This window comes from Podarcis pityusensis (assembly GCF_964106645.2).
Source record: "Podarcis pityusensis genome assembly, chromosome: 8".
Lineage (NCBI taxonomy): Eukaryota > Metazoa > Chordata > Lepidosauria > Squamata > Lacertidae > Podarcis > Podarcis pityusensis.
In genome coordinates, this window is record NC_138033.1 from 81,359,750 (window position 1) to 81,383,240 (window position 23,491).

Consider the following 23,491-nt stretch of genomic DNA (forward strand, 5'->3'; position numbering starts at 1 on the left):
TGTGTGTTTTTAACTGTTTTTATTTTGTATTTTTCTCTTTTCATTTTTACTGTAATATTTCAAAAAACCTAATAAATATCTTATAAAAAAATAAAATAAAAACGATGCAAGGAATGTGGAATACGCGACTGGTGGGTTCTTGGGCCCTCCTGGTCCCCGATACCAGGGGGAAACCTGGGGAAGGGGCGCCACTTGAGCCCCTGAGGGGAGGAACTACGACTCCCGGCAGCCTTTGCGCTAGGCCCCGCCCCTCCACTTGGCCGGCCCCGGACCGTCAGCTGCAGCTGCTTCGCGCTGGCGGGCAGCGCGCGGGAAGGAGGCGGCTGCCGCTGCGGCGCTGCTCCACTTCCACTTCCTCCTCGTGGAGGGGGGCCATGAGCTCAGGTGAGCCTCCCGGCGAGGCAGGGAAGGGGGGGGAAGGAAGGGGGGTCTCACCCTTTTCCTGGGATTGAGGGGGGCTCCCGGGGGGGGGGCGCCGCGGAAGGGAGCAGGTGCGGGGCGCTGCTTGCAAGGTCGGCCCAGGAAGGGACAGCTGCTGCTGCTGCTGCTGTTGACGGGGTCGGGGGGCTCAGCGGAGAGGGCCGCCCCAGCCGAGAAGGGGGGCACATGGTGAGGCAGACACAGACGTGCCCCCCACCCCCGGAGCAGCCTGGGCTACCCCACGTCCTCCCACGTTCCCCGAAACTGCTGACTTTTCCTCTTTCTTTCATTTTCTTTCGCCTCAGTGAGCGATTTTATTTTTTGGAGGGGGAGGGGGAGAAAGGGAAAGTTTTTGAAGTTAGGCAAAGTGGGGCTTCCAGGGAGCCAAGGACTGAACGGCGGGGTGGGGGGGTGGGGGGCCGAGTTAATAAAGGATGAAGGTTTAAAAAATAATCTATAGTTTTTCTTTGGGGGGGGAGGAGGTTTACAGTTGGGAGCATAAAGAGCTGCTGGATCAGGCCCAAAGGCCCCCCTCTAATCTGGTGGTGGTTATATGCATTTTGTGTTTTATGCCCCACGTTGGGTAAAAGATTCCTGCATTCCTGGGGGTTGGACTAGATGACGCCTGTGATCTTTGGACCAACGGTGGTATATAAATTTAATAAATAATAATTCAGTAATTGTGTTCCCGCTGTGGCCATTCAGATGCCCCAGTGGCGAGTGGCAGGGCCTGAGCATCATCTCCCCACCCTCACTTTGCAGCAGCTGTAAAGGCTGCTGCTTCTGATTCCGGAGGTTAATGCATCTATCCTGCCTATTGTGATTGCTATCCTTCTCTATGAGTTGCTTCATCTGAGTACCAGAGTGGTCTGTCTTCTTTTTGGTTCTTTTTTTACATCCTGTAAAACGCAGACTGGCAGCAACTGCTCCCTGTCCTCCTCTCTCTCTCTCTCACACACACACAGGCTCCCAAATCAGTCTTCTTTAATGGGGAGGCCCCAGCTGCCATTCTGAAGGTAGAAGTGGACACCACAGAGAGTCTTGCTGAGGCAATGGCAAGTTGGAGTTTGGGGCTTTGGCCCCTCCAATTCCCACCCGGAAGGGCCTCTGGGACAGTCTCTGCAGGATAGACATGAGAGAGACTGATTTGTGGAAGGTTCTGGGCCATCTTATGCCTTGAGGGGGGTGGAAAGTGGGTCTTGTGACTGGGATTGTATAAGGCTGCATAGCAGAGAATGTGACGGACCATCTTGGCTTGTGGGAGAAAGGAGAAAGAAAGTTACTTGTGTTGGGCCCAGCTGTGTGTTACAAACTCTGTCCTGGAAAAGAAAATGCGTTGAGCAAATGCCGTTGCCAAAACTGGATGTCTAGTTGCCATTTTTGACCAAGACGGCTCTAAAGTCTTGTTTTTCAAATGATGGGCTGACTGTGAATGATTCTCAATTAAATGTCTGGCTAATTCAGATGAGATCCTTAAGCTAGGTTAAGAGCTTTGAAGTTTGAAAGAAGAAAAGTCACTTGATCCAGGGACAGGCCACATATCTATTGGCCTGTTCTAAACTCTTTTTCTTAATGGTGACTGCTCCTGCTCAGGCTGCACAGAAAAAGCATTTTGGTTCCAGAAAATCATTCCAATCGTGCAAATAAAATATAACTGATAGAATTCTACAGGATGGGGTATTGGTGTGTGAAAACAGTCCAGATCCAATGATCCCCAGATGGTGGAGATATCAGGTGCCATCCTGGCTCCCTGGCACCTTCACTTGCCCAAACACTGCTCCTCACTAAGAACTTTCTGTCGCCTCTAAAACTGCTGGAGACCCCATAAAGGCCCTTTGCACCAGCTCCTGAGATTCCGGCAAGGATTGATTCTGCCCTTTCAAGCAAATCACGAGGGCTAGAAACATGCTCTTTCAAAAGGGGCAGCTGCTTTTTGCAGGAAGCCATATTCAGTGGGCTGTCAGTGCCTCCCTACCCTCCTCCTCCCTAACAGGCATGGTGACAGTAATGAAAGAAGGAGCTAACTTCATTCAGCCCACCTTCCAGGGTCTCTGGAATCTGCCACCAGCAATGCACAAGCAAAATCTCTGCCTCAGTGAGCAAACCGGTTTCTCCTTCAGTTGTGGCTTTGATCACACTCTGCAGGCGGCACTGTCTTCGTTTGGTACCTTTTCCCCATCAATAATATTCATAGCTATTAAAGCAGCACATGGTCCTCACTGAACAACATGCAGAACACCCAGATTTCCAATGGGAATTCAAATTTTGATGTGGCATTTCAAAACTAAGAATCTCACATTCTCAGTGTTTTAGACTCTGTGCCTCTGAAACAGTTTGACTGGCATCAAATGTGGGAACTCTGTTTTGAATGAATGCCTAAATATCCAAGACAGAGATACCTTCAGGTATCCGAAGTACTGTAGTTTGAGATAGGCCTGAGCAGTCTACTAGCAAAAGGGTAGAGCTTCCTGGCAAGACATCTCCAGCAAACAAGTCCCCAGCCCCCGTGTGTTGGTGGAATCCTGCAGGGGGCTTCCAGACCCCTTTTGTGCACCGTGTCACAGCTTTTGTAGGAGAGGGGAGAGGGGCTGGGGACCGAGCAGGCAGACAACACCATGGTGGCTCTCCAGCTCACCTCCCTTTTGAAGCTGAGCCATGCATTTCCTGGTCTGATTCTTTTTAAAAAAAAAAAAATAATATTTATTACTTTTCCAACAATTTAAACACTACAAAAACAATACAATACAATACAAAAACACTACATAACATAGACACATTAAACACATTAAACTAACAAAACAAAACAAAAACAGTAAAATAAATCAAACAATTTCAATATCCCATCTTTCATTCACTTATTTCCACAACCTCCTCACACCTCCCTTTTTGTATTCCACTTCTGTTAATTGTTTCAGCAATTCCTTTCCATCTTCCTCTGTTTTCTATCCTATAATTATCTTAACACATTCCAACCTTATTTTTTCCTTTAATACTCTATTAATCTATTTATACTTAATTCCTTGTAACATTTCTACTAAAGCCATATAACTTCATTCCAACATTTTTCTAACATTCATTAATTTTACAGTATTTCTGTAAATAGTCTTTAAACTTTTTCCAATCTTCTTCCACCAACTCTTCTCCCTGGTCTCGGATTCTGCCAGTCATTTCCGCCAGTTCCATATAGTCCATCAACTTCATCTGCCATTCTTCCCGGGTGGGGCATTTCCTGGTCTGATTCAACCCTGTTGTCCTCTGGCAAGGTTTGGAGGTGCCTTGAAGTGCAGCAATTTCATGCAACAATTGTAGGTGCAAGGACCAGGTTGCCTCTGATAAGTTTAGGAAGCCAGATCTGCATGATGGAGGCTGCAGAACGTGGCAAGGATTTGTCAGCTAGTTTCAGAACATCATTTGGGATGGGGGTAGGGAGGTTTTTAAAATATATATATAAATTGGCCTCTGTGTTCTAGGGACATTGGTGGTGCTGTGGGTTAAACCACAGAGCCTAGGACTTGCCGATCAGAAGGTCGGCGGTTCGAATCCCGCGACGGGGTGAGCTCCCGTTGCTCGGTCCCAGCTCCTGCCAACCTAGCAGTTCGAAAGCACCTCAAAGTGCAAGTAGATAAATAGGTACCACTCCAGTGGGAAGGTAAACGGCGTTTCCGTGTGCTGCTCTGGTTCACCAGAAGCGGTTTAGCCAGAAGCTGTATGCCGGCTCCCTCGGCCAATAAAGCGAGATGAGCGCCGCAACCCCATAGTCGGTCACAACTGGACCTAATGGTCAGGGGTCCCTTTACCTTTACCTATGTTCTAGAAAGCTGACGGAGAATTATTTTTCCACTGAGCTGTAGTGCCAGATGAGGAGGAGCCTGGTGGTTGTTATCCTTTTTCAAGTCTGATCTAGCAGTCGAACTGAGTCCATTTCTGTGTTGTGTCAGATGCTGTGCCCTGTTAGGCATCTCAGAGCTTGCCTGAAGCTGGGGATGAGCCACGTAGAAAAAAAAGGGATTTAGAAGAAGAGGTGGTGGCAGTTGTGTATCCTGGGGCTGCAAGCAGGCAAGGGGCATTTTGAGGATGGGACAGACCTTTGGGTGGTTGGTGTGCGGGACCACAGCACACACAGTCACAGAAAATCTGCTGTTTTTTTTAATGGTTTATGAGCCTCTTGTGAAACGGATACCTGTCTCCCCATCTGTTGGAATACTTACTTACCTTTTGAAGAGGAGTTGGGTGAAGGGAAGACTTATAAGCCTCTTTATCTGCTTAGGCTGATTCCTAACTTTGACCAATTTGCCAGCAAAAAAACTTGACACGTTCATAGTTCTTTGGCAAGAAATCATGGGGAAACTGAAAACCCGGGTAATCTATTTACTGCTCAGCGGACTTTCACCCACCTTCATCGTCATCATTTTTTTTTGGATGCTATGCTCAAGGTGGCTTACAACATAAAAAGATTTACATAATCACAAACATAAAAGAAGTAGTCATAAACAACAAATAAAACAGACCAAAAGGTACACAACCAAATTGAACAGTCTCTACATTAAATCATAAGAACTAAAAATTAATATCAACAACAGCAACAAAAAAACCCTGAATAATAGTTTAAAGGATTCAGGAGAGGGGAGGAATTGGAGGGAGAGATGTCCTCTGACCGTGTTTCAGGGGAGAACGTTGCTTTTTAAAAATGACTTCCACCCAAATCTATATTGTGGACATCCCTGTGAATGTGAATCTGCAGCGAGACTTTGCTTCCACCTAAAAGATAACAAATGTTAACAAAAAGTATAAAGACTGGAGCCAAGCTTCCGGATAATAATGATTTATTAATTTAGGAATCTCCTAAAATGTAACAGCAACCCAAAGTAATTTAAAACTCAGTACAAAAGACAACCAAATGTAGGTTTTAAAACAATAGCAAAAGAGAGAGAGCGCGCGCACCTACACCAGAGACTTTTTCACTTAGCTGGAAAAGCTTGTTGAACCAACGACGTCTTCAATTGTTTCCTGAAAGTACAAATAGTGGACGCCTGCTGCAGCTCAGCAGGGATTCATAATGTTTTAATAAGATTAATTGGCTGGTAAACAGGCACATGTGTGCAGAGAATCTTCCCGGCTCCGCTTGCCTTTGCAGTTCTGCCCCTGCCCCTACGGCTGGTTGCCTCCTCTTGTTCTAGAGCAGTGTCTCCCAAACTTTGGGTCACCAGCTGTTTTGGGGCTACAGTTCCCATAATCCCTGACTGCTGGACCTGTTAGCTAGGGGATGATGGGAGTTGTAGTCCCAAAACAGCTGGAGACCCACGTTACACTGCTCTGAAGGGGTTTTTTAGTGCTGAAGAAGAAAAAGACTGTGACAAGCATTGGGCCACTTCAGTCCCCTGTTGTGTTCCCACACCAGCAAATTCTGGAGGTGCCCCTGCCCCTGCCAAAGACTCTCTTCCAAACCCCTCCTGCCTGCTCTTTCCTCTCTCCCCCCGGGTACACACCCCTGCTTTGCACATAACACTGTCTGCCCATTTTGCTCATTTGGAAAATTCCACCTGATGAAACCAGTTTGGTCACTGCTGTAGCATTTATGGGGCTGGCTGGAGGCGTCGTGCCCGGTCAACCGTGTGGCTTTTGCCCTGAGCTTCCTGCTCTGTGGGTGCGTCAGGTGTGCAAGCTCCCTGGGCAGGGTCAAGCAAGCCAGCCGGCTGTCGACAGCAAATGGCACAGATAATCTGCAGAGCAACTTGGAGCTCCCCTGGCCTGGTGCCAGCCTGCTGCTTCCTGCAACTGTGTTTGGGAAAGGGGTGGGGCTGGCAGCCTCAGCTGCAGCTTGGCCACGTCTTCCCTTGGAATAATAGGACAGAACCCCAGGAGAAACAGGTAAGCAGGGATTTGGGGTGGGAGCAGGTCAGCCCCCAAAGAAGGTAAGAGCATCAAACTGCTTCCCTGTATCCCAGCGGCCTTTTTGCAAGAGGATGAGAGCTGGTGAAAGGCGGAGGTCTGCTGGGTCAAGACTAGCTGGAAGGCCAGGCAGCTTCACTCAAGCTGTTCCGCCTTTGTCCCAAGACCCCACCTTCTGAAATAAGGAGTAATAGTCAATGAAGGAATTAGAGAAAATGTGGACTATGGCAGATGAAGATGATGGACTTTTCGGAGCTAGCCGACCTGACCGGAAGAGTCCGTGACCAAAAGGAGGAGGAGTACCAGGAGGAATGGATGAAATTTAAAGAATATTTAGTTAAATATGTTAGGGTAATTTAAATAGAAATACTTGCAAATACCAGATTGGCTTAGGATTTAAATATGTGATGTTATAGAATAACATGTTTAAAGTTAATATGAAAAGTAAGAAAGATGTTAATTGATTAAGTAAATTTTATGAGAAATTAGTTTTGGAAGACTGTTACAATGATATACATTGAAATTCAGTCAGGGGGATTCGAGGAAGTCACTTAACAATGTTAATAATAGCGGAATAAATATAGTTAGGATTTACAGTGGTGCCTCGCAAGACGAATGCCTCGCAAGACGAAAAACGCGCAAGACGAAAGAGTTTTCCGTTTTTTGAGTCGTTCCGCAAGACGAATTTCCCTATGGGCTTGCTTCGCAAGATGAAACGTCTTGCGAGTTCTTGCGAGTTTGTTTCCTTTTTCTTAAAGCCGCTAAGCCGTTAATAGCCGCTAAGCCGCTAATAGCCGCTAAGCCGCTAATAGCCGTGCTTCGCAAGATGAAAAAACCGCAAGACGAGACTCGCGGAACGGATTAATTTCGTCTTGCGAGGCACCACTGTATGTTTGTTTGTTTGGTTGGTTATAAATTTGGAAAATCAATAAAAAAATTTTTGAAGAAAAGAGAAGAAAATGTGAACTAGCATTGGCTTTGCTGCAAGTTCTCTGAGTAACAGAGTGTCTTTGCAAGAGCAGAGTATATGTGATTGGCTGCAAGGGCTTTGCAAGACCTTGGCTACTCTCCATGCTGATTGAAACGGGGCTTTCAAGATCTTTGCTCTTCTCCCTGTTCAATCAGACCCACTCATTCTCCTTCATAACTCAATTATTTTACAGCTCTCCCGAGACCTTGGTTCCTTTACCAGGGAGAGGGAGCAGGGGCAGCTTTCAATAAACAAGCAAGCAAGCAGGCAGGCAAAAATTACATACCACTTACCAGAATGAGAGGGATGCGGATGGCGCTGTGGGTTAAACCACAGAGCCTAGGACTTGCTGATCAGAAGGTCGGCGGTTCGAATCCCCGTGACTGGGTGAGCTCCTGTTTCTCAGTCCCTGCTCCTGCCAACCTAGCAGTTTGAAAGCACGTCAAAGTGAAAGTAGATAAATAGGTACCACTCCAGCGGGATGGTAAACGGCGTTTCCGTGTGCTGCTCTGGTTCGCCAGAAGCGGTTTAGTCATGCTGGCCACATGACCCGGAAGCTGTACGCCGGCTCCCTCGGCCAATAAAGCGAGATGAGCGCCGCAACCCCGGAGTCGATCATGACTGGACCTAATGGTCAGGGGTCCCTTTACCCTTTACCTTTCCCAGAATGAAAGACCCCAGAGCAGTTCTGGCTGGGATTTCAACCTACTCTTTGGTCCATAGCCACAGCAGGATTAAGTACCTTTATGCCTTTGTCCCGCGTTTAGGAACATAATTTTGTACTGATCTCATTCTCTTTCTTATTGCAGACACCAGGAGGCTGCTGGGAGGCCGGCGACTCGGCTACTGTACCCTCAACCAGAGCCCCCCTAATACCTGCATGGTAAGTACAGGGGGTGTGGGGGGGTGAGGCCTATGGGGTGTGGGGTGTGGGAGAGAGAATCAAGGGCACAGCTCATATGCCTCTGCTGCGTCATTCTTAAAGGTCCTTAAACCCTGTCTGGAGGCGGTTGGAGGATGGCTGGTGGCTAACAGATTGAGGTTGAATCCTGACATGACAGAAGTAGTGTTTTTGGGAGACAGGAGGCAGGCGGGTGTGGAGAACTCCCTGGTCCTGAATGGGGTAACTGTGCCCCTGAAGGACCAGGTGCGCAGCCTGGGAGTCATTCTGGACTCACAGCTGTCCATGGAGGCACAGGTCAATTCTGTGTCCAGGGCAGCTGTTTATCAGCTCCATCTGGTACGCAGGCTGAGACTCTACCTACCTGAAGACTGTCTTGCCAGAGTGGTGCATGCTCTAGTTATCTCCCACTTGGACTACTGCAATGCGCTCTACATTGAAGGGGACCTGGAAACTACAACTAATCCAGAATGCGGCCGCTAGATTGGTGACCGGGAGCGACCACCGAGACCATATAACACTGGTCTTGAAAGACCTACACTGGCTCCCAGTACGTTTCCGAGCACAATTCAAAGTGTTGGTGCTAACCTTTAAAGCCCTAAATGGCCTCGGTCCAGTATACCTGAAGGAGCGTCTCCACCTCCATCGTTCTGCCCGGACACTGAGGTCCAGCGCCGAGGGCCTTCTGGCGGTTCCCTCTACAAGAAGCCAAGTTACAGGGAACCAGGCAGAGGGCCTTCTCGGTAGTGGCACCCGCCCTGTGGAACGCCCTCCCACCAGATGTCACAGAGAAAAATAACTACCAAACTTTCAGAAGACATCTGAAGGCAGCCCTGTTTAGGGAAGCTTTTAATGTTTGACGTATTATGGTATTTTAGTATTTTGTTGGAAGCCGCCCAGAGTGGCTGGGGAGGCCCAGCCAGATGGGTGGGGTATAAATAAATAATAATAATAATAATAATAATAATTAATAATTATCATCAACAACAAAGTTTCCTGGAAAGCCACGTGGATAAGTGAGGGAAGGAGATGGGGCAGGGACAAGTGCAGTATACCTGGTCCTTCCCCAAAGGAGGTTTTGTTGCCATGGGAACCACTTTGCTCTTTTGCCATCAGGCTAGCAACCTGGACAGTCAATTCACATCCCTTCAGCTGGCCAGATTTGGCCTGAGGGCCTCCAGCTGCCAACCCTTGTGCTAGGTTGCAGTAGAATTCTTTGTGAGCTGCTATCATCACTGCAATTTAACCAAGATACCATTTAATTGGGCGAGAGAAGTCATTCCCCATCTCAGGAGGAGGATGCTGGGGTCTCTCTCAAATGTACCTTTCCAAATTGCAAGGGTTCCACCTCCCCTCCTGTGTGTGTGTTTGTGGAGGTCATAATTGGCATGGGCCTAAAACGCCTGTTTTTGTTCCACCCCCAGGAAGTCACAGGCTACCAAAGCAAAACATGGAAGATCATCCTCTGCCACTTTTCCTCTCTGCTGATGGTGGGAATCCCACTGATAGTTTTCCACTGGAAGCCACACTTCAAAGTCCGGGCCAAATGCAGCCGCTGCCCTCTCCACCAAGCTGACTGGGTGGTCATCCGTGTGAGTGGAATTGGCGGGTGGCGAGGGGAGAAGGCTGGGGAAAGAAGGGGTGGTGCAATGAAGCAGGTGTGCAGGCACACTTTTGCCATTTGTACCCCTAATGTCACATTTTCAGAAATGACCAAGGGTCCTGGTTATAGGGGAATTAAATATATGAATCCCTGTGGACTCAAGTGTGTGGGTGAATAACAAAAGAATTGGCTGGGTGCCTAGATTCAAAACATGGGGCTAGCACACAGAAAGCCCCAACAGAGTTTTAAATCAAGTCACAACTTGTACAGCAATACAGTGTCAGGAGTATAGGTTGTTGGACCCTTTTATCCCATTCATGATCCTCCCCTCTTTCTACCCCCTTTTCAAGGAACAGACCACACTAAGTAAGTTTAAAATGTCTTACTTACAGATTCAAAGGTCTGATACATGTGTTGTTCCATGCAACTTCAAGGAGAACACCAGCAAAATACTCTCGAGTAGAAAATACAGAATATGGTTCCAAACATGTGCTCTAAGCTTGGGAGCAAACTTACACATGTTCTCCTTCATTGGTTACATGGTGCAGAAAGAGAGAGAAAGGAAGTAGAAAGCTTCATTTCTGAGGGTGCGTGACCTAGTTGAGTCTAGGAACACAGCTCTATTGTCTTAACCCCTTCATGTACTTGTTGTTGTTTAGTCGTTTAGTCGTGTCCGACTCTTCGTGACCCCATGGACCAGAGCACGCCAGGCACTTCTGTCTTCCACTGCCTCCCGCAGTTTGGTCAGACTCATGTTTGTAGCTTCGAGGACACAGTCCAACCATCTCTTCCTCTGTCGTCCCCTTCTCCTTGTGCCCTCCATCTTTCCCAACATCAGGGTCTTTTCCAGGGAGTCTTCTCTTCTCATGAGGTGGCCAAAGTATTGGAGCCTCAGCTTCAGGATCTGTCCTTCCAGTGAGCACTCAGGGCTAATTTCCTTAAGAATGGATGCGTTTGATCTTCTTGCAGTCCATGGGACTCTCAAGAGTCTCCTCCAGCACCATAATTCAAAAGCATCAATTCTTTGGCGATCAGCCTTCTTTATGGTCCAGCTCTCACTTCCATACATCACTACTGGGAAAACCATGGCTTTAACTATACGGACCTTTGTTGGCAAGGTGATGTCTCTGCTTTTTAAGATGCTATCTAGGTTTACCATTGCCTTTCTCCCAAGGAGCAGGCGTCTTTTAATTTCATGACTGCTGTCACCATCTGCAGTGATCATGGAGCCCAAGAAAGTAAAATCTCTCACTGCCTCCATTTCTTCCCCTTCTATTTGCCAGGAGGTGATGGGCCCAGTGGCCATGATCTTCGTTTTTTTGATTTTGAGCTTCAGACCATATTTTGCGCTCTCCTCTTTCACCCTCATTAAAAGGTTCTTTAATTCCTCCTCACTTTCTGCCATCAAGGTTGTGTCATCTGCATATCTGAGGTTTTTGATATTTCTTCCGGCGATCTTAATTCCGGCTTGGGATTCATCCAGCCCAGCCTTTTGCATGATGAATTCTGCATATAAGTTAAATAAGCAGGGAAACAATATACAGCCTTGTCGTTCTCCTTTCCCAATTTTGAACCAATCAGTTGTTCCATATCCAGTTCTAACTGTAGCTTCTTGTCCCACATAGAGATTTCTCAGGAGACAGATGAGGTGATCAGGCACTCCCATTTCTTTAAGAACTTGCCATAGTTTGCTGTGGTCGACATAGTCAAAGGCTTTTGCATAGTCAATGAAGCAGAAGTCTTTCTGGAACTCTCTAGCTTTCTCCATAATCCAGCACATGTTTGCAATTTGGTCTCTGGTTCCTCTGCCTCTTCTAAATCCAGCTTGCACTTCTGGGAGTTCTCGGTCCACATACTGCTTAAGCCTGCCTTGTAGAATTTTAAGCATAACCTTGCTAGCGTGTGAAATGAGTGCAATTGTGCGGTAGTTGGAGCATTCTTTGGCACTGCCCTTCTTTGGGATTGGGATGTAGACTGATCTTCTCCAATCCTCTGGCCACTGCTGAGTTTTCCAAATTTGCTGGCATTTTGAGTGTAGCACTTTAACAGCACCATCTTTTAAAATTTTAAATAGTTCAGCTGGAATACCATCACTTCCACTGGCCTTGTTATTTGCAGTGCTTTCTAAGGTCCATTTGACTTCACTCTCCAGGATGTCTGGCTCAAGGTCAGCAACCACACTACCTGGGGTGTAGGAGCCATCCTTATCTTTCTAGTATAATTCCTCTGTGTTTTCTTGCCACCTCTTTTTGATGTCTTCTGCTTCTGTTAGGTCCTTTCCACTTTTGCTTTTATTATGGTAATCTTTGTACGAAATGTTCCTTTCATATCTCCAATTTTCTTGAACAGATCTCTGGTTCTTCCCATTCTGTTGTTTTCCTCTATTTCTTTGCATTGCTCGTTTAAGAAGGCCTTCTTGTCTCTCCTTGCTATTTTTTGGAAATCAGCATTCAATTTCCTGTATCTTTCACTATCTCCCTCGCATTTTGCTTGCCTTCTCTCCCCCGCTATTTGTAAGGCCTCGTTGGACAGCCACTTTGCTTTCTTGCATTTCCTTTTCATTGGGATGGTTTTAGTTGTTGCCTCCTGTATAATGTTACGAGCCTCCATCCGTAGTTCTTCAGGCACTCTGTCCACCAAATCTAAATCCTTAAACCTGTTCCTCACTTCCACTGTGTATTCATAAGGGATTTGACTTAGATTGTATCTTACCGGCCCAGTGGTTTTTCCTACTTTCTTCAGTTTAAGCTTGAATTTTGCTATAAGAAGCTGATGATCTGAGCCACAGTAAGCTCCAGGTCTTGTTTTTGCTGGCTGTATAGAGCTTCTCCATCTTTGGCTGCAGAGAATATAATCAATCTGATTTCAATGCTGCCCATCTGGTGATGTCCATGTGTAGAGTCGTCTCTTGTGTTGTTGGAAAAGCATGTTTGTGATGACCAGCTTGTTCTCTTGGCAGAACTCTATTAGCCTTTGCCCTGCTTCGTTTTGAACTCCAAGGCCAAACTTGCCAGTTGTTCCTTTTATCTCTTGACTCCCTACTTTAGCATTCCAATCCCCTATAATAAGAAGAACATCCTTCTTTGGTGTCAATTCTATAAGGTGTTGTAAGTCTTCATAGAACTGGTCAATTTCAGTTTCTTCAGCACCAGTGGTTGGTGCATAAACTTGGATTACTGTGATGTTAAAAGGTCTGCCTTGGATTCGTATCGAGATCATTCTATCATTTTTGAGATTGCATCCCATTACAGCTTTTGCCACTCTTTTGTTGACTATGAGGGCCACTCCATTTCTTTTACAGGATTCTTGCCCACAGTAGTAGATATGATGGTCATCCGAATTGAATTCGTCCATTCCCGTCCATTTTAGTTCACTGATGCCCAGGATGTCAATATTTATTCTTGCCATCACATTTTTGACCACATCCAACTTACCAAGGTTCATGGTTCTTACATTCCAGGTTCCTATGCAATATTTTTCTTTACAGCATTGGACTTTCCTTTCGCTTCCAGGCATATCCGCAACTGAGCGTCCTTTCGGCTTTGGCCCAGCCGCTTCATCAGCTCTGGATCTACTTGTACTTGTCCTCCGCTCTTCCTCAGTAGCATGTTGGATGCCTTCCGACCTGAGGGGCTCATCTTCCAGCGTCATAACTTTTATATGCCTTTTGTCTTTGTCCATGGAGTTTTCTTGGCAGGGATACTGGAGTGGCTTGCCGGTTCCTGCTCCAGGTGGATCACGTTTGGTCAAAACTCTCCACTATGACCTGTCCATCTTGGGTGGCCTTGCACGGCATAGCTCATAGCTTCTCTAAGTTATTCAAGCCCCTTTGCCACGGCAAGGCAGTGATCCATGAAGGGGCTTCATGTACTAACTAGCCCTATACTTGCTAGTTATGCTTGACTCCAATTTCCCACACTGATGGCATGCTCCAGATTGAGCCTTTTGTTCCATGGCGAGATGGTAACCTCCTTTGAGGGCCACATTTGGAAACAAACCCCGAAGCCTCAAGGCAGTTCAATCAGGCTTGTCCAAATCTTGACCCCTCTCCATGCGGAATGTGGCCCTTGAGGGGCTTCCTTTGTTTGAGGGAGTTGTACCCTGCCTTTCAATAAAAAACCCCAAATTTAAAAAGCATAATAAAGCAGATTTAATCCATGCAATTCAAAAATATTCAAAAAGGTACTAAAACCCATGTAAAAAACCACACATTACAAGCAATTCTTTGCTGCCTGTCTGGAAATTGAAGAATTTTTTTGTGGGGAGGGGGTATGAACACTCTGTACGTGTCCTGTGAGCTGTGTTTGGTTTGTTGAGTTGCAGATTGATGCCCTCCAATGTGGGGTTGGACTAAATGACCTTTGAGGTCCCTTCCAACTCTGCCATTCTATGATTTCAGGTGTCTGGGAGGTTTAAAGCTGCAGGTGTCAAGCCCCCCAGGAAAGAACTGGCTAGCTGTTTGATCAGGATTAGGGCCAGCACTTCAATCCTGTTCTCCTTTCTTTGATTCTGTGAGCCAAACCCTTTCCCCACAGCTGAGCCAAGTGCCCTCTGTGCTTCTCTTCCAGGACCAATTTGGCCAGTATTTCACAGCCTGTGTCCGAACAGAGCAGATGGTAGAAGGCAGGTGAGTGAGGCGTTGGGGTCCACTCTCGCCAGGTCTTGAATTTGCAGAAGACATGAATGAATCAGAAAGGGGCTGGGGGACATGCAAACTGTTTGTGGGTCAGAGGTGTGCCCCACAATAAGTGTCCAAACTCTGGGCCTTTGGCCTTGCAAATGCAGACCTGAAACGTATAAATGGCATTGCAGCAGTTCCAACTTCCAGTGGGTTCACCCCACCCTGTAAAAGACCCTCTCCATAGTGTTAGAAACTCAGATAAATAATCTTAATCGCCAAATGGCACCTTTAACCTAGGTTATGGTTGCCACAATGGAATGTCTAGTTCAGGGGTCAGCAAACTTTTTCAGCAGGGGGCCGGTCCACTGTCCCTTAGACCTTGTGGGGGGCTGGACTATATGGGGGGGGGGAATGAATGAATTCCTATGCCCCACAAATAACCCAGAGATGCATTTTTTTTAAAAAGGACACATTCTACTCATGTAAAAACACGCTGATTCCTGGACCATCCGCGGGCTGGATTTAGAAGGCGATTGGGCCTTAGTTTGCCTAGTTCTCCCCCCCACCCCCCGGGATAACATCATCATCATTTCTATACCACTTTCTATTTTAAAGAACTAATCTCAAAGTGGTTTAAAACAAGCAAGGATAAAACAAATTCACGCGTCAAGGAAAATATTTCAGATCCTTGATTAAGTGACGTTTTGCTTTCCCCAGTTGGCAACCTGGCATCTGTAGGATGTGAAACACAAGAGCAGTCAAGTACAACATTCCTAGAGTGAACATGTTTACACATGGGGAGGGATGTTTGTCCAGCCAGCAGGTAAATTTCCTGTTTCCTTCTGGGCTGGGACAGACTTCCTCTGCATGTGACTAGAGGTGGGTGTGGCCTCACCTGTGCAGGTAATGACAAAAGCACAGGGCAGGGCAGCCGTCTCTCACTCTTTCACCACATGCATCAAAGAAACAACATCTACTGAGCCAAAGATGCCCTCTTGTCTTCCAGCCAAGAGAGGACAAAGGGACTGTCTTCTTAAGAGATAGATTCCAAGTGTATGCTACTTCATTAAGCTAAGTCTGCCTTCTGGGATCTGATTGTGAACAGAATGTCAGTAAACTCTTTTTATACTTTTGTAGAAGACTGTGTTGTCTCTTTTATTTTATGAGGGAATAAGGGGAAAATACTAGAACAGTTATTATAGAGGCTTTACCGAGCCTGAGCAAAACGCATCCGTTGCAAACTTAAAATTAAGGGGAATTTTACTCTGCTGAAGTTGTGGAACTTGTTAACACAAGTTGGATAAGGATACAATCAGACAATATATCCTCTCCTGCATCCCTGAAAATTCCCACAGCATCCAGAGATCTCCACGTGGTTGCAGTTGGACCCGTGCCAGTTGCAAAACGTGCCTGGAGCCTAGCTAATTTCTAGCACTGCCTCCCCATTGAAGCCCGCCCCCAATGCCTTGTTTACATTGACAACACGGAGTCCAGATCCAGGTTGAAGTCATTCAGCCCATACTGAGAGAGGCACACTCCCTTTTGTTACGACTTTGCATGCTTCAGCATGACTGGGACTTACTCAGGAGAAAATGCATTTGGAGGCTAAACCCTCCTCTTTGAAGAGGATGAGATTCAAACTGAGGCCTAAGAAGAAGAAGAAGAAGAGTTTGGATTTGATATCCCGCCTTTCACTCCCTTTAAGGAGTCTCAAAGCGGCTAACATTCTCCTTTCCCTTCCTCCCCCACAACAAACACTCTGTGAGGTGAGTGGGGCTGAGAGACTTCAGAGAAGTGTGACTGGCCCAAGGTCACCCAGCAGCTGCACGTGGAGGAGCGGGGAATCGAACCCGGTTCCCCAGATTACGAGACTACCGCTCTTAACCACTACACCACACTGGCTCTCTCCAGCTCTGTGCTGTCTCCTTTGCCTCTTTCCCTCCCTCTTCCTGCAAAGCCTCGAGTACGGAAGAGACGGTGGAGGAGACAACATCGCTGTGGGTGTGTTTGAGGATGAAGATGAAAGTCGAGACACGATTGGGCTCCATCGGAAGGAGGAGGTCAGTTCAGCCCCTTGCACCCCAGAACCTCTTGGTCTGCCTGACCCAGCTGCATAGGTCCCTGGAAAACCTCCAAGTATCCTCCCCCGTTTTCCTGGCATGTGAGCCAGAGAACTCAGATGGGCTTTCAAGTGCCTCTAGGTTCTATATTTAAATATGCCCCCTTTTTTATATATATATATAATTTTTATTAGTTTTTTTAACATATCATTTTCAACAGTAATTAAACATACTTTTACATCTTATTCAAATTTTTGACTTCCATCAATCCTGTCTGAAAATTTTCCAATCTAATCTCTCAGTATGCGTTTCTTATCTTCCCTATTACATTTCAAACTCATAACCAATATCTCTATCTTTTTCTACTTTGTAACACTTTGTGTATTTCTCCTTACAAAACTTATTGTAGTCCTACTAGCGTAATTTGTTGATTACAGTTGCTCTTCAAATAATTCATATACTTCTTCCAATCTTCTGTAAATCTCTGGTCCCGCAGGTTTCGAATCCTTCCTGTCATTTTGTCCAGTTCTGCATAGTCCATTAATTTTGTCTGCCATTCTTCTTTTGTCGGAATTTCTTCTTGTTTGCATTTCTGGACTAACAATACTTTGCCGCAGTTGTTGCATATAAAAACAATTTAACATCTTGCCTATTAATGTCCTGACCTATAATACCAAGTAAAAATGCTTCTGGTTTTTTAAAAAATGTCTATTTCAACATCTTTTTCATCTCATTATATATCATTTCCCAGAGGTTCTTTACTTTTTTACATTCCCACCACATATGATAAAATGTTCCTTCTTTTTCTTTACATTTCCAACATTTATTATTTGTCTTATACATTTTAGCTACCGTATTTTTCGCCCTATAGGACGCACTTTTTCCCCTCCAAAAATGAAGGGGAAATGTGTGTGCGTCCTGTGGGGCGAATGCAGGCTTTCGCTGAAGCCTGGAGAGCCTTACCGCCAGCCCCACAAGCTCGGGGGACAGCCGGGAGGCGCAGTGCGCCATCCCGCTGTCTCCCAACGTGGTTTGGAGGCTGGCGGAGAGCTTCCCCCTCCCCCAGCCGCAAGCTCCCAGAGCGATGCTGAAGCTGCCCGCAGCTTCGGCATCGCTCTGGGACCCGTTCTGGGGGTTGGGGTTGGGGGAAGCTCGGGCTTCCCCCGCCCCAGCCCCGCGCCTGGGGGGGGGGAGAAATAATTTCCCCCCTTTATTTCCCCCCCCCCCCAAATCTAGGTGCGTCCTATAGGGTGAAAAATACGGTAATTTCACTGGTGTAATATACCATCTATACATCATTAAATGTGCCCTTATCTCAGCTTGAACCCTGCAAGGTAGTCTAGTCTGAGAGCGGCAGTGGGGAACAAGAGAGACTTGCCCAAGGCTGCCATCTGAGATGCCAAAGCTCTCTCAAGACAACCCCAGTGTTAGAAACTGGGATAGAAAAGCTAGGAGCCAAGTGGCTTTTGGGTGCCAAATCAGAATGTCTAGTCGCCTCTTTAAAATATATATAACTTTTTTGCTGACGGGTGAATCAGGGAGTCTCAACAGCTGATTCATACATCAGCATGGTAGCAAAAAAGACGTGTCAGATCAGCTGACTGCAGCCAGGCAGGTGGAGATGCTTTGCGCCAAGGGTCGTGCCTGGACATCTTCATTCAATCGCAAAAGGCTGGTTGCCAGTTGCAAAATGCAACAGGTGCCCGGCTCATTTCAAACGCTGCTCAGAGCTCCCGGCAGCTGGCAGCCCCTGACTCTTGACCTGCTTTCTCCTCTGTGCCAGTGTATGTGCCCCCTTTGCCCAATCCACCCCCTTTGCATCCATCTCTCTCTTCCGGGTTCCATTCAGAGAAAGGGGAACTATGACATCCCACTTGTACATTGCTAAGGAGACCAGAAGAGCATAAAGTGAAGTTTTTATTTTATTTTATTTTATTTTATTTTATTTTATTCACATAATATACATTCTTTACAACAAGCAACTCCAAAATAAGCAGACAATTCCAAAATAAAATCATGAAGGGGACAGGTTACCCCACCTAGGTCTCTGTAGTCACCCCGCCCCTCACCAGGCCTCAAGACTTTTCAAATTACCGTATTTTTTGCACCATAACACTCACTTTTTTCCTCCTAGAAAGTAAGGGGAAATGTCTGTGCGTGTTATGGAGGGAATGCCTACGGGTGGCATGCCTACGGATTTTCCTCCTCTAAAAACTACGTGCGTGTTATGATCGGGTGCGTGTTATAGAGCGAAAAATACGGTACTTTCTCATTTAGCTTTTCTCACAGATGCTGCTGCATAAGCAAAGCGTTCTTTTTATCAGTGCAAGAAAGCTTCAAAAGATAATGAATGGCTCTGTCAATGCCAAGCAGAAGCAGGCCTGAGAACTGAGTCTTATCTTACCCAGTTGCAACAAATCTTGGACACGATGACACACAGGCTTCTCAACCCCCTTTTTCCTGGGAAGAGCGCCAGGAGTCCCAAGACAGGAGTTTCTGTTCATGCTCAGGAAAACTCATGAGGCAGGGCTCCTGAGGAGGGGGAGAAAGGGGGGGAGCCTGGAGGGAATATATGCTGCGTGCAATGGCTGTAAAAAGTTGTGCTTTCTTGTGAATTATCACGCTAGCTCCTTCTGCTACCCGGAAGGCAGAATAAATAGCTCTTTCTCTGGATTAACCCTTCGGTGTCTGTTTGACTCCTTCTTCTCTCCCCGGGTGCAATGCTCTTTCCATCCGTGAGAAAGGCCTAAAAAGGCTACAATCATATGTAACAAAACCATAAGTCTCATGTTTTCATTTACACGGATCTCCTCTCCGATACCTTTACTTGATATTTCTTGAAGTTTTTAACGGTAGTAGTAAAACATTAAAAAAAATCTTTTCAGAAGAACGTCCTTCGCTACTACCAGTTTGAAGGTTTGCGCTATATCTGGATTGAGAAGTGGGGTGCCTTCTGCAAGGCCAGGTAAGCCTCTGCCTTCGGGGTGCACTAGGCTGGGACTTTGCTCCCCCTTCTGTTGCCAGCAGCCGAAATTGTACAGTTTGCATGGGTCTGTGCAAATTTTCCTCGCCCCAAATTTGATTCCTGCAATTTGTATGTAGTAGTTTGTTCTAGCTTTTCATTTTGCTTCTAGCATGTTCTGTCCCATGACTGGTTGTTTGCCGTCGGTTGCCAGAATGCTCTGGAATGTATCCAGCTAAGCAATACAGTGATACCTCGGGTTACAGACGCTTCAGGTTACAGACCCCGCTAACCCAGAAATAGTACCTCTGGTTAAGAACTTTAATTCAGAATGAGAACAGAAATCGTGCTCCGGCGCCACCACGGCTCCGTGTGCTGCTCTGGCTAGCCAGAAGCGGCTTAGTCATGCTGGCCACATGACCCAGAAGCTGTACGCTGGCTCCCTCGGCCAATAAAGCGAGATGAACGCCACAACTCCAGAGTCGGTCACGCCTGGACTTAATGGTCAGGGGTCCCTTTCCCTTTCCCTTTACCACTGTACTTTGATTAGACCCATTGGAATTATAGAACCTAAATTAGTTGTGTCTTCAGTGAGTCTGATCTGAGAGAGCCAAGCATTGAATGCAACCCTCTGTGACATCACAGCAACTTAGCCAATGGAAGCTCAGGGCTCCGAAATAAGGAAATGCCTGTTTTTAACCTGTTGGTGGCAGATACAGGCTATCTCTTTGTCTCTCTCTTCTGTGTATTTTGCAGTGTGTTGGATGAAAGCTGGACTTTCTCTGATATCCACCTCTCCCTCTGTGGACTAAGCGCTGAAGAACAAGCTGTCAGGTGAGCATGAACAGCACTGATGCCTATCAAAAGGTCATAAAGCTGCCCTAGGCTGCCACCTGTCTTTCGTTTGCCAAGCTTCTCTGATTTTTGCACCACAGAAATCTAGATTTTACTCTTAATTTTGCACAACTGAGGATCGTGTGAAAACAGCAGATTCTGCCAAAAGGTTCAGAGGCTGTTGGTTCAAATGCCCGCATTCTCTTTTTGCTCCCCCACCAGCAATGAAATGAAAGGGATGGTTAGAGGGATCAATTAATAAAGGCTGATTTATCTAGGCTTGAGTAACACTAATTATTTCTTTGAAATCCCTCCTTAAATCTATGAAATAAGCAATTCACACTTAATGCTCTACAGTGGTACCTCGGGTTACATACACTTCAGGTTACATATGCTTCAGGTTACAGACTCTGCTAACCCAGAAATTGTACCTCGGGTTAAGAACTTTGCTTCAGGATAAGAACAGAAATCATGTCTTTTGGCGTGGCGGCAGCAGGAGGCCCCGTTAGCTAAAGTGGTGCTTCAGGTTAAGAACAGTTTCAGGTTAAGAACGGACCTCCGGAACGAATTAAGTACTTAACCCGAGGTACCACAGTAATTTAAACAGAGGGGCTTTATTTTGCTTTATAGATTCCACCATGGGGTGGGCGGGGTGTGTGTGTTGTTGACTCTTATAAAAATGGCCTACAAAATGTCTAAATCTGACGCAACTAACTGAATATTTGTTGGCACATGCAATAAAACTCGGCAGAAAAACAGGCTTTCTAAATTCAGGTGTTTTCAGAATGTTCAGAATGGGTGCTGTGATGGATTTCTGCATTTGAGGGGCTGTTGCCCAAAACTGTTGGATTAAATCTCGCTTTGGGTTTTCCAGCCTTCATAAGATGCGATGCAATGTATGTGTGTTCTCCATGAGCGCCAACCCAAGCTGCTACCTCCGTCAGAAGGGCTGCAAAATCTATTTGATCTGGTTCTCTGTGGCAAGGCCTGAGCTAGGAAGGGGTGTAGATTAGTTTCTTTTGTTTTGCTCTTCCATGTTTTTTAAAAAGCAGCGCTTTATATCTCTTTGATGTTGATGTTTTCTAGTAGCCTCTCAGCTCCCCCAGCCAGGTTGGGTTGGTTAGAAATGCAAACGGATGCAACCGTCAGCCCAGTCACGGAACATCTGGTGACATTATGGATCCTGTGCCAAAACTGACCTGTGCATTCTCTTCTCTCCTCACCCTCTGCTTGGACAGGAGAAAGATTTACGGGCGGAACCTGATCGATGTACCTGTAAATTCTTACTTCAGGCTGCTGAGAGATGAGGTTTGCCTTTATGGAAATAATAATAATAATAATAATAATAATAATAATAATAATAATATATTATTTATACCCCGCCCATCTGGCTGGGTTTCCCCAGCCACTCTGGGCGGCTTCCAACAAAACACTAAAATACAATAACCTATTAAACATTAAAAGCTTCCCTAAACAGGGCTGCCTTCAGATGTCTTCTAAAAGTTTGGTAGTTGTTTTTCTCTTTGACATCTGGTGGGAGGGCGTTCCACAGCGCGGATGCCACTACCGAGAAGGCCCTCTGCCTGGTTCCCTGTAACATGGCTTCTCGCAGTGAGGGAACCGCCAAAAGGCCCTCGGAGCTGGACCTCAGTGTCCGGGCAGAACGATGGAGGTGGAGACACTCCTTCAGATATACTGGACTGAGGCCGTTTCACCCTGGTTTGCTGGGCGTGGGGAGGGGAAGACCTTTTCCTTCCCTGGGAAAATGGGTCCCTAGACGAGACAAGCTGGCAGTGCCCATTTGGATATACATTTCTGGTCTGGGGGGTCATTTGATAGAGAACGGCCTCCCCTGCCCTCACAGAATAAACTTCAGTGGGGCAGAAGCTTAGGTTTTGAGGAAGCTGAGCTCCAGTGTGGTGTAGTGGTTGAGAGCGGTAGTCTTGTAATCTGGGGAACCGGGTTCGTGTCTCCGCTCCTCCACATGCAGCTGCTGGGTGACCTTGGGCCAGTCACACTTCCTTGAAGTCTCTCAGCCCCACTCACCTCACAGAGTGTTTGTTGTGGGGGAGGAAGGGAAAGGAGAATGTTAGCTGCTTTGAGACTCCTTAAAGGGAGTGAAAGGCGGGATATCAAATCCAAACTCTTCTTCTTCTTCTTCAGTGTGGTCCACAAAATGCTTTTAGCTGGGAACCATCTGGGAGGGTTTCCCCCCTGTGCTGACAGCCACCAGCTCACAGACCGCCCCCCCCCCAGCTTCCTGCGAGTGGCCTTGCATCTTCTGATAAACGTTTTATTAACTCTGCCCTCCCCTTCTGCTGTCCTCCCCACTCCAGGTCTTGAACCCGTTTTACATCTTCCAGATTTTCAGCATTGTCTTGTGGAGCTTCGACGAGTACTATTATTATGCTGCCTGCATCTTCCTCATTTCTGCGGTCTCCATCGGGATCTCTCTCTACGAGACGAGGAAGGTGGGCTCAGCCTCGGTTGCACAAAGGCAGGGGGGCTGGTGGCCTTGAGTAGGGTTGCCATATTTCAAATCCGGACACAAAGCATCGTTGAGCTTCTTTTTGGACAAAGTTGTTGGCAAAATTGATGTTTTTTGAGCTGTTTTTAAGGGAAACCGTTCCCGTACGTCCAGATTTTCCCAGACGTCTTGCGATTTTCTGCCCAGGCACTGTCTGGGAAATTCTGGTTGTATGGCAACCCTACAGGCAGCCTTAACCCTGAAGCACAGCCCCCTGCAGTGAGGGGGAGGGGGCTGTCAGGCACTTTTGAATGGAGCCTCACCCACCAGTGCCTCTCAGGTGTGGTGTTCCAGAGCTGGGCAGCAGCCGTGCTTCCTTGGCTACTAATTCCCTTGGCATTACAATAGGCTGGGCACTTCTTGGGCACATGGGCAGAGCAGGGGAGGGGACTCCCGTTGAGCTCCAGAGTGAGGTCTGGTGGCTGGCACTAGTCCTCCCTCTCCTGATACTTTTACTGTCACGCTTGGTCCCTGCAGCAAAGCATCACCTTGCAGAAGATGGTGAAGATGGCAGTCAACCTGCAAATCCGCAGAGACTCAGGAGGTAAGCAAGCAGCCGCCGACAGCTTCCCCCATCCTTGAGGCTGTTCCCTCTTGGCGATGAGCCCTTGGGAAGGGAATTCTCCCATGTTCAGCTCTCTCTAATCCAGAATGCTAATCAACTAATCCAGAATGCGGCAGCTAGACTGGTGACTGGGAGCGGC

General features: G+C 46.8%; 1 protein-coding gene across 2 annotated transcripts in view; it reads left to right on the top strand.

The window, feature by feature from the left end:
• Positions 1-248: 248 nt before the first annotated feature.
• ATP13A2 (ATPase cation transporting 13A2) overlaps positions 249-23,491 on the top strand; it is a 45,448-nt gene continuing 22,205 nt past the window's right edge. Inside the window, exons 1-10 of one of the 2 annotated variants that reach the window (XM_081017306.1) lie at positions 249-384; positions 8,089-8,162; positions 9,605-9,772; positions 14,352-14,410; positions 16,362-16,464; positions 19,350-19,429; positions 20,183-20,260; positions 21,499-21,568; positions 22,597-22,731; positions 23,265-23,331. In XM_081017306.1, the coding sequence (XP_080873432.1) occupies positions 375-384; positions 8,089-8,162; positions 9,605-9,772; positions 14,352-14,410; positions 16,362-16,464; positions 19,350-19,429; positions 20,183-20,260; positions 21,499-21,568; positions 22,597-22,731; positions 23,265-23,331 (844 nt within the window). In that variant the 5' untranslated portion in view covers positions 249-374. The remainder of the gene's footprint in view (positions 385-8,088; positions 8,163-9,604; positions 9,773-14,351; positions 14,411-16,361; positions 16,465-19,349; positions 19,430-20,182; positions 20,261-21,498; positions 21,569-22,596; positions 22,732-23,264; positions 23,332-23,491) is intronic. The other variant, XM_081017307.1, reaches the window with a different exon arrangement.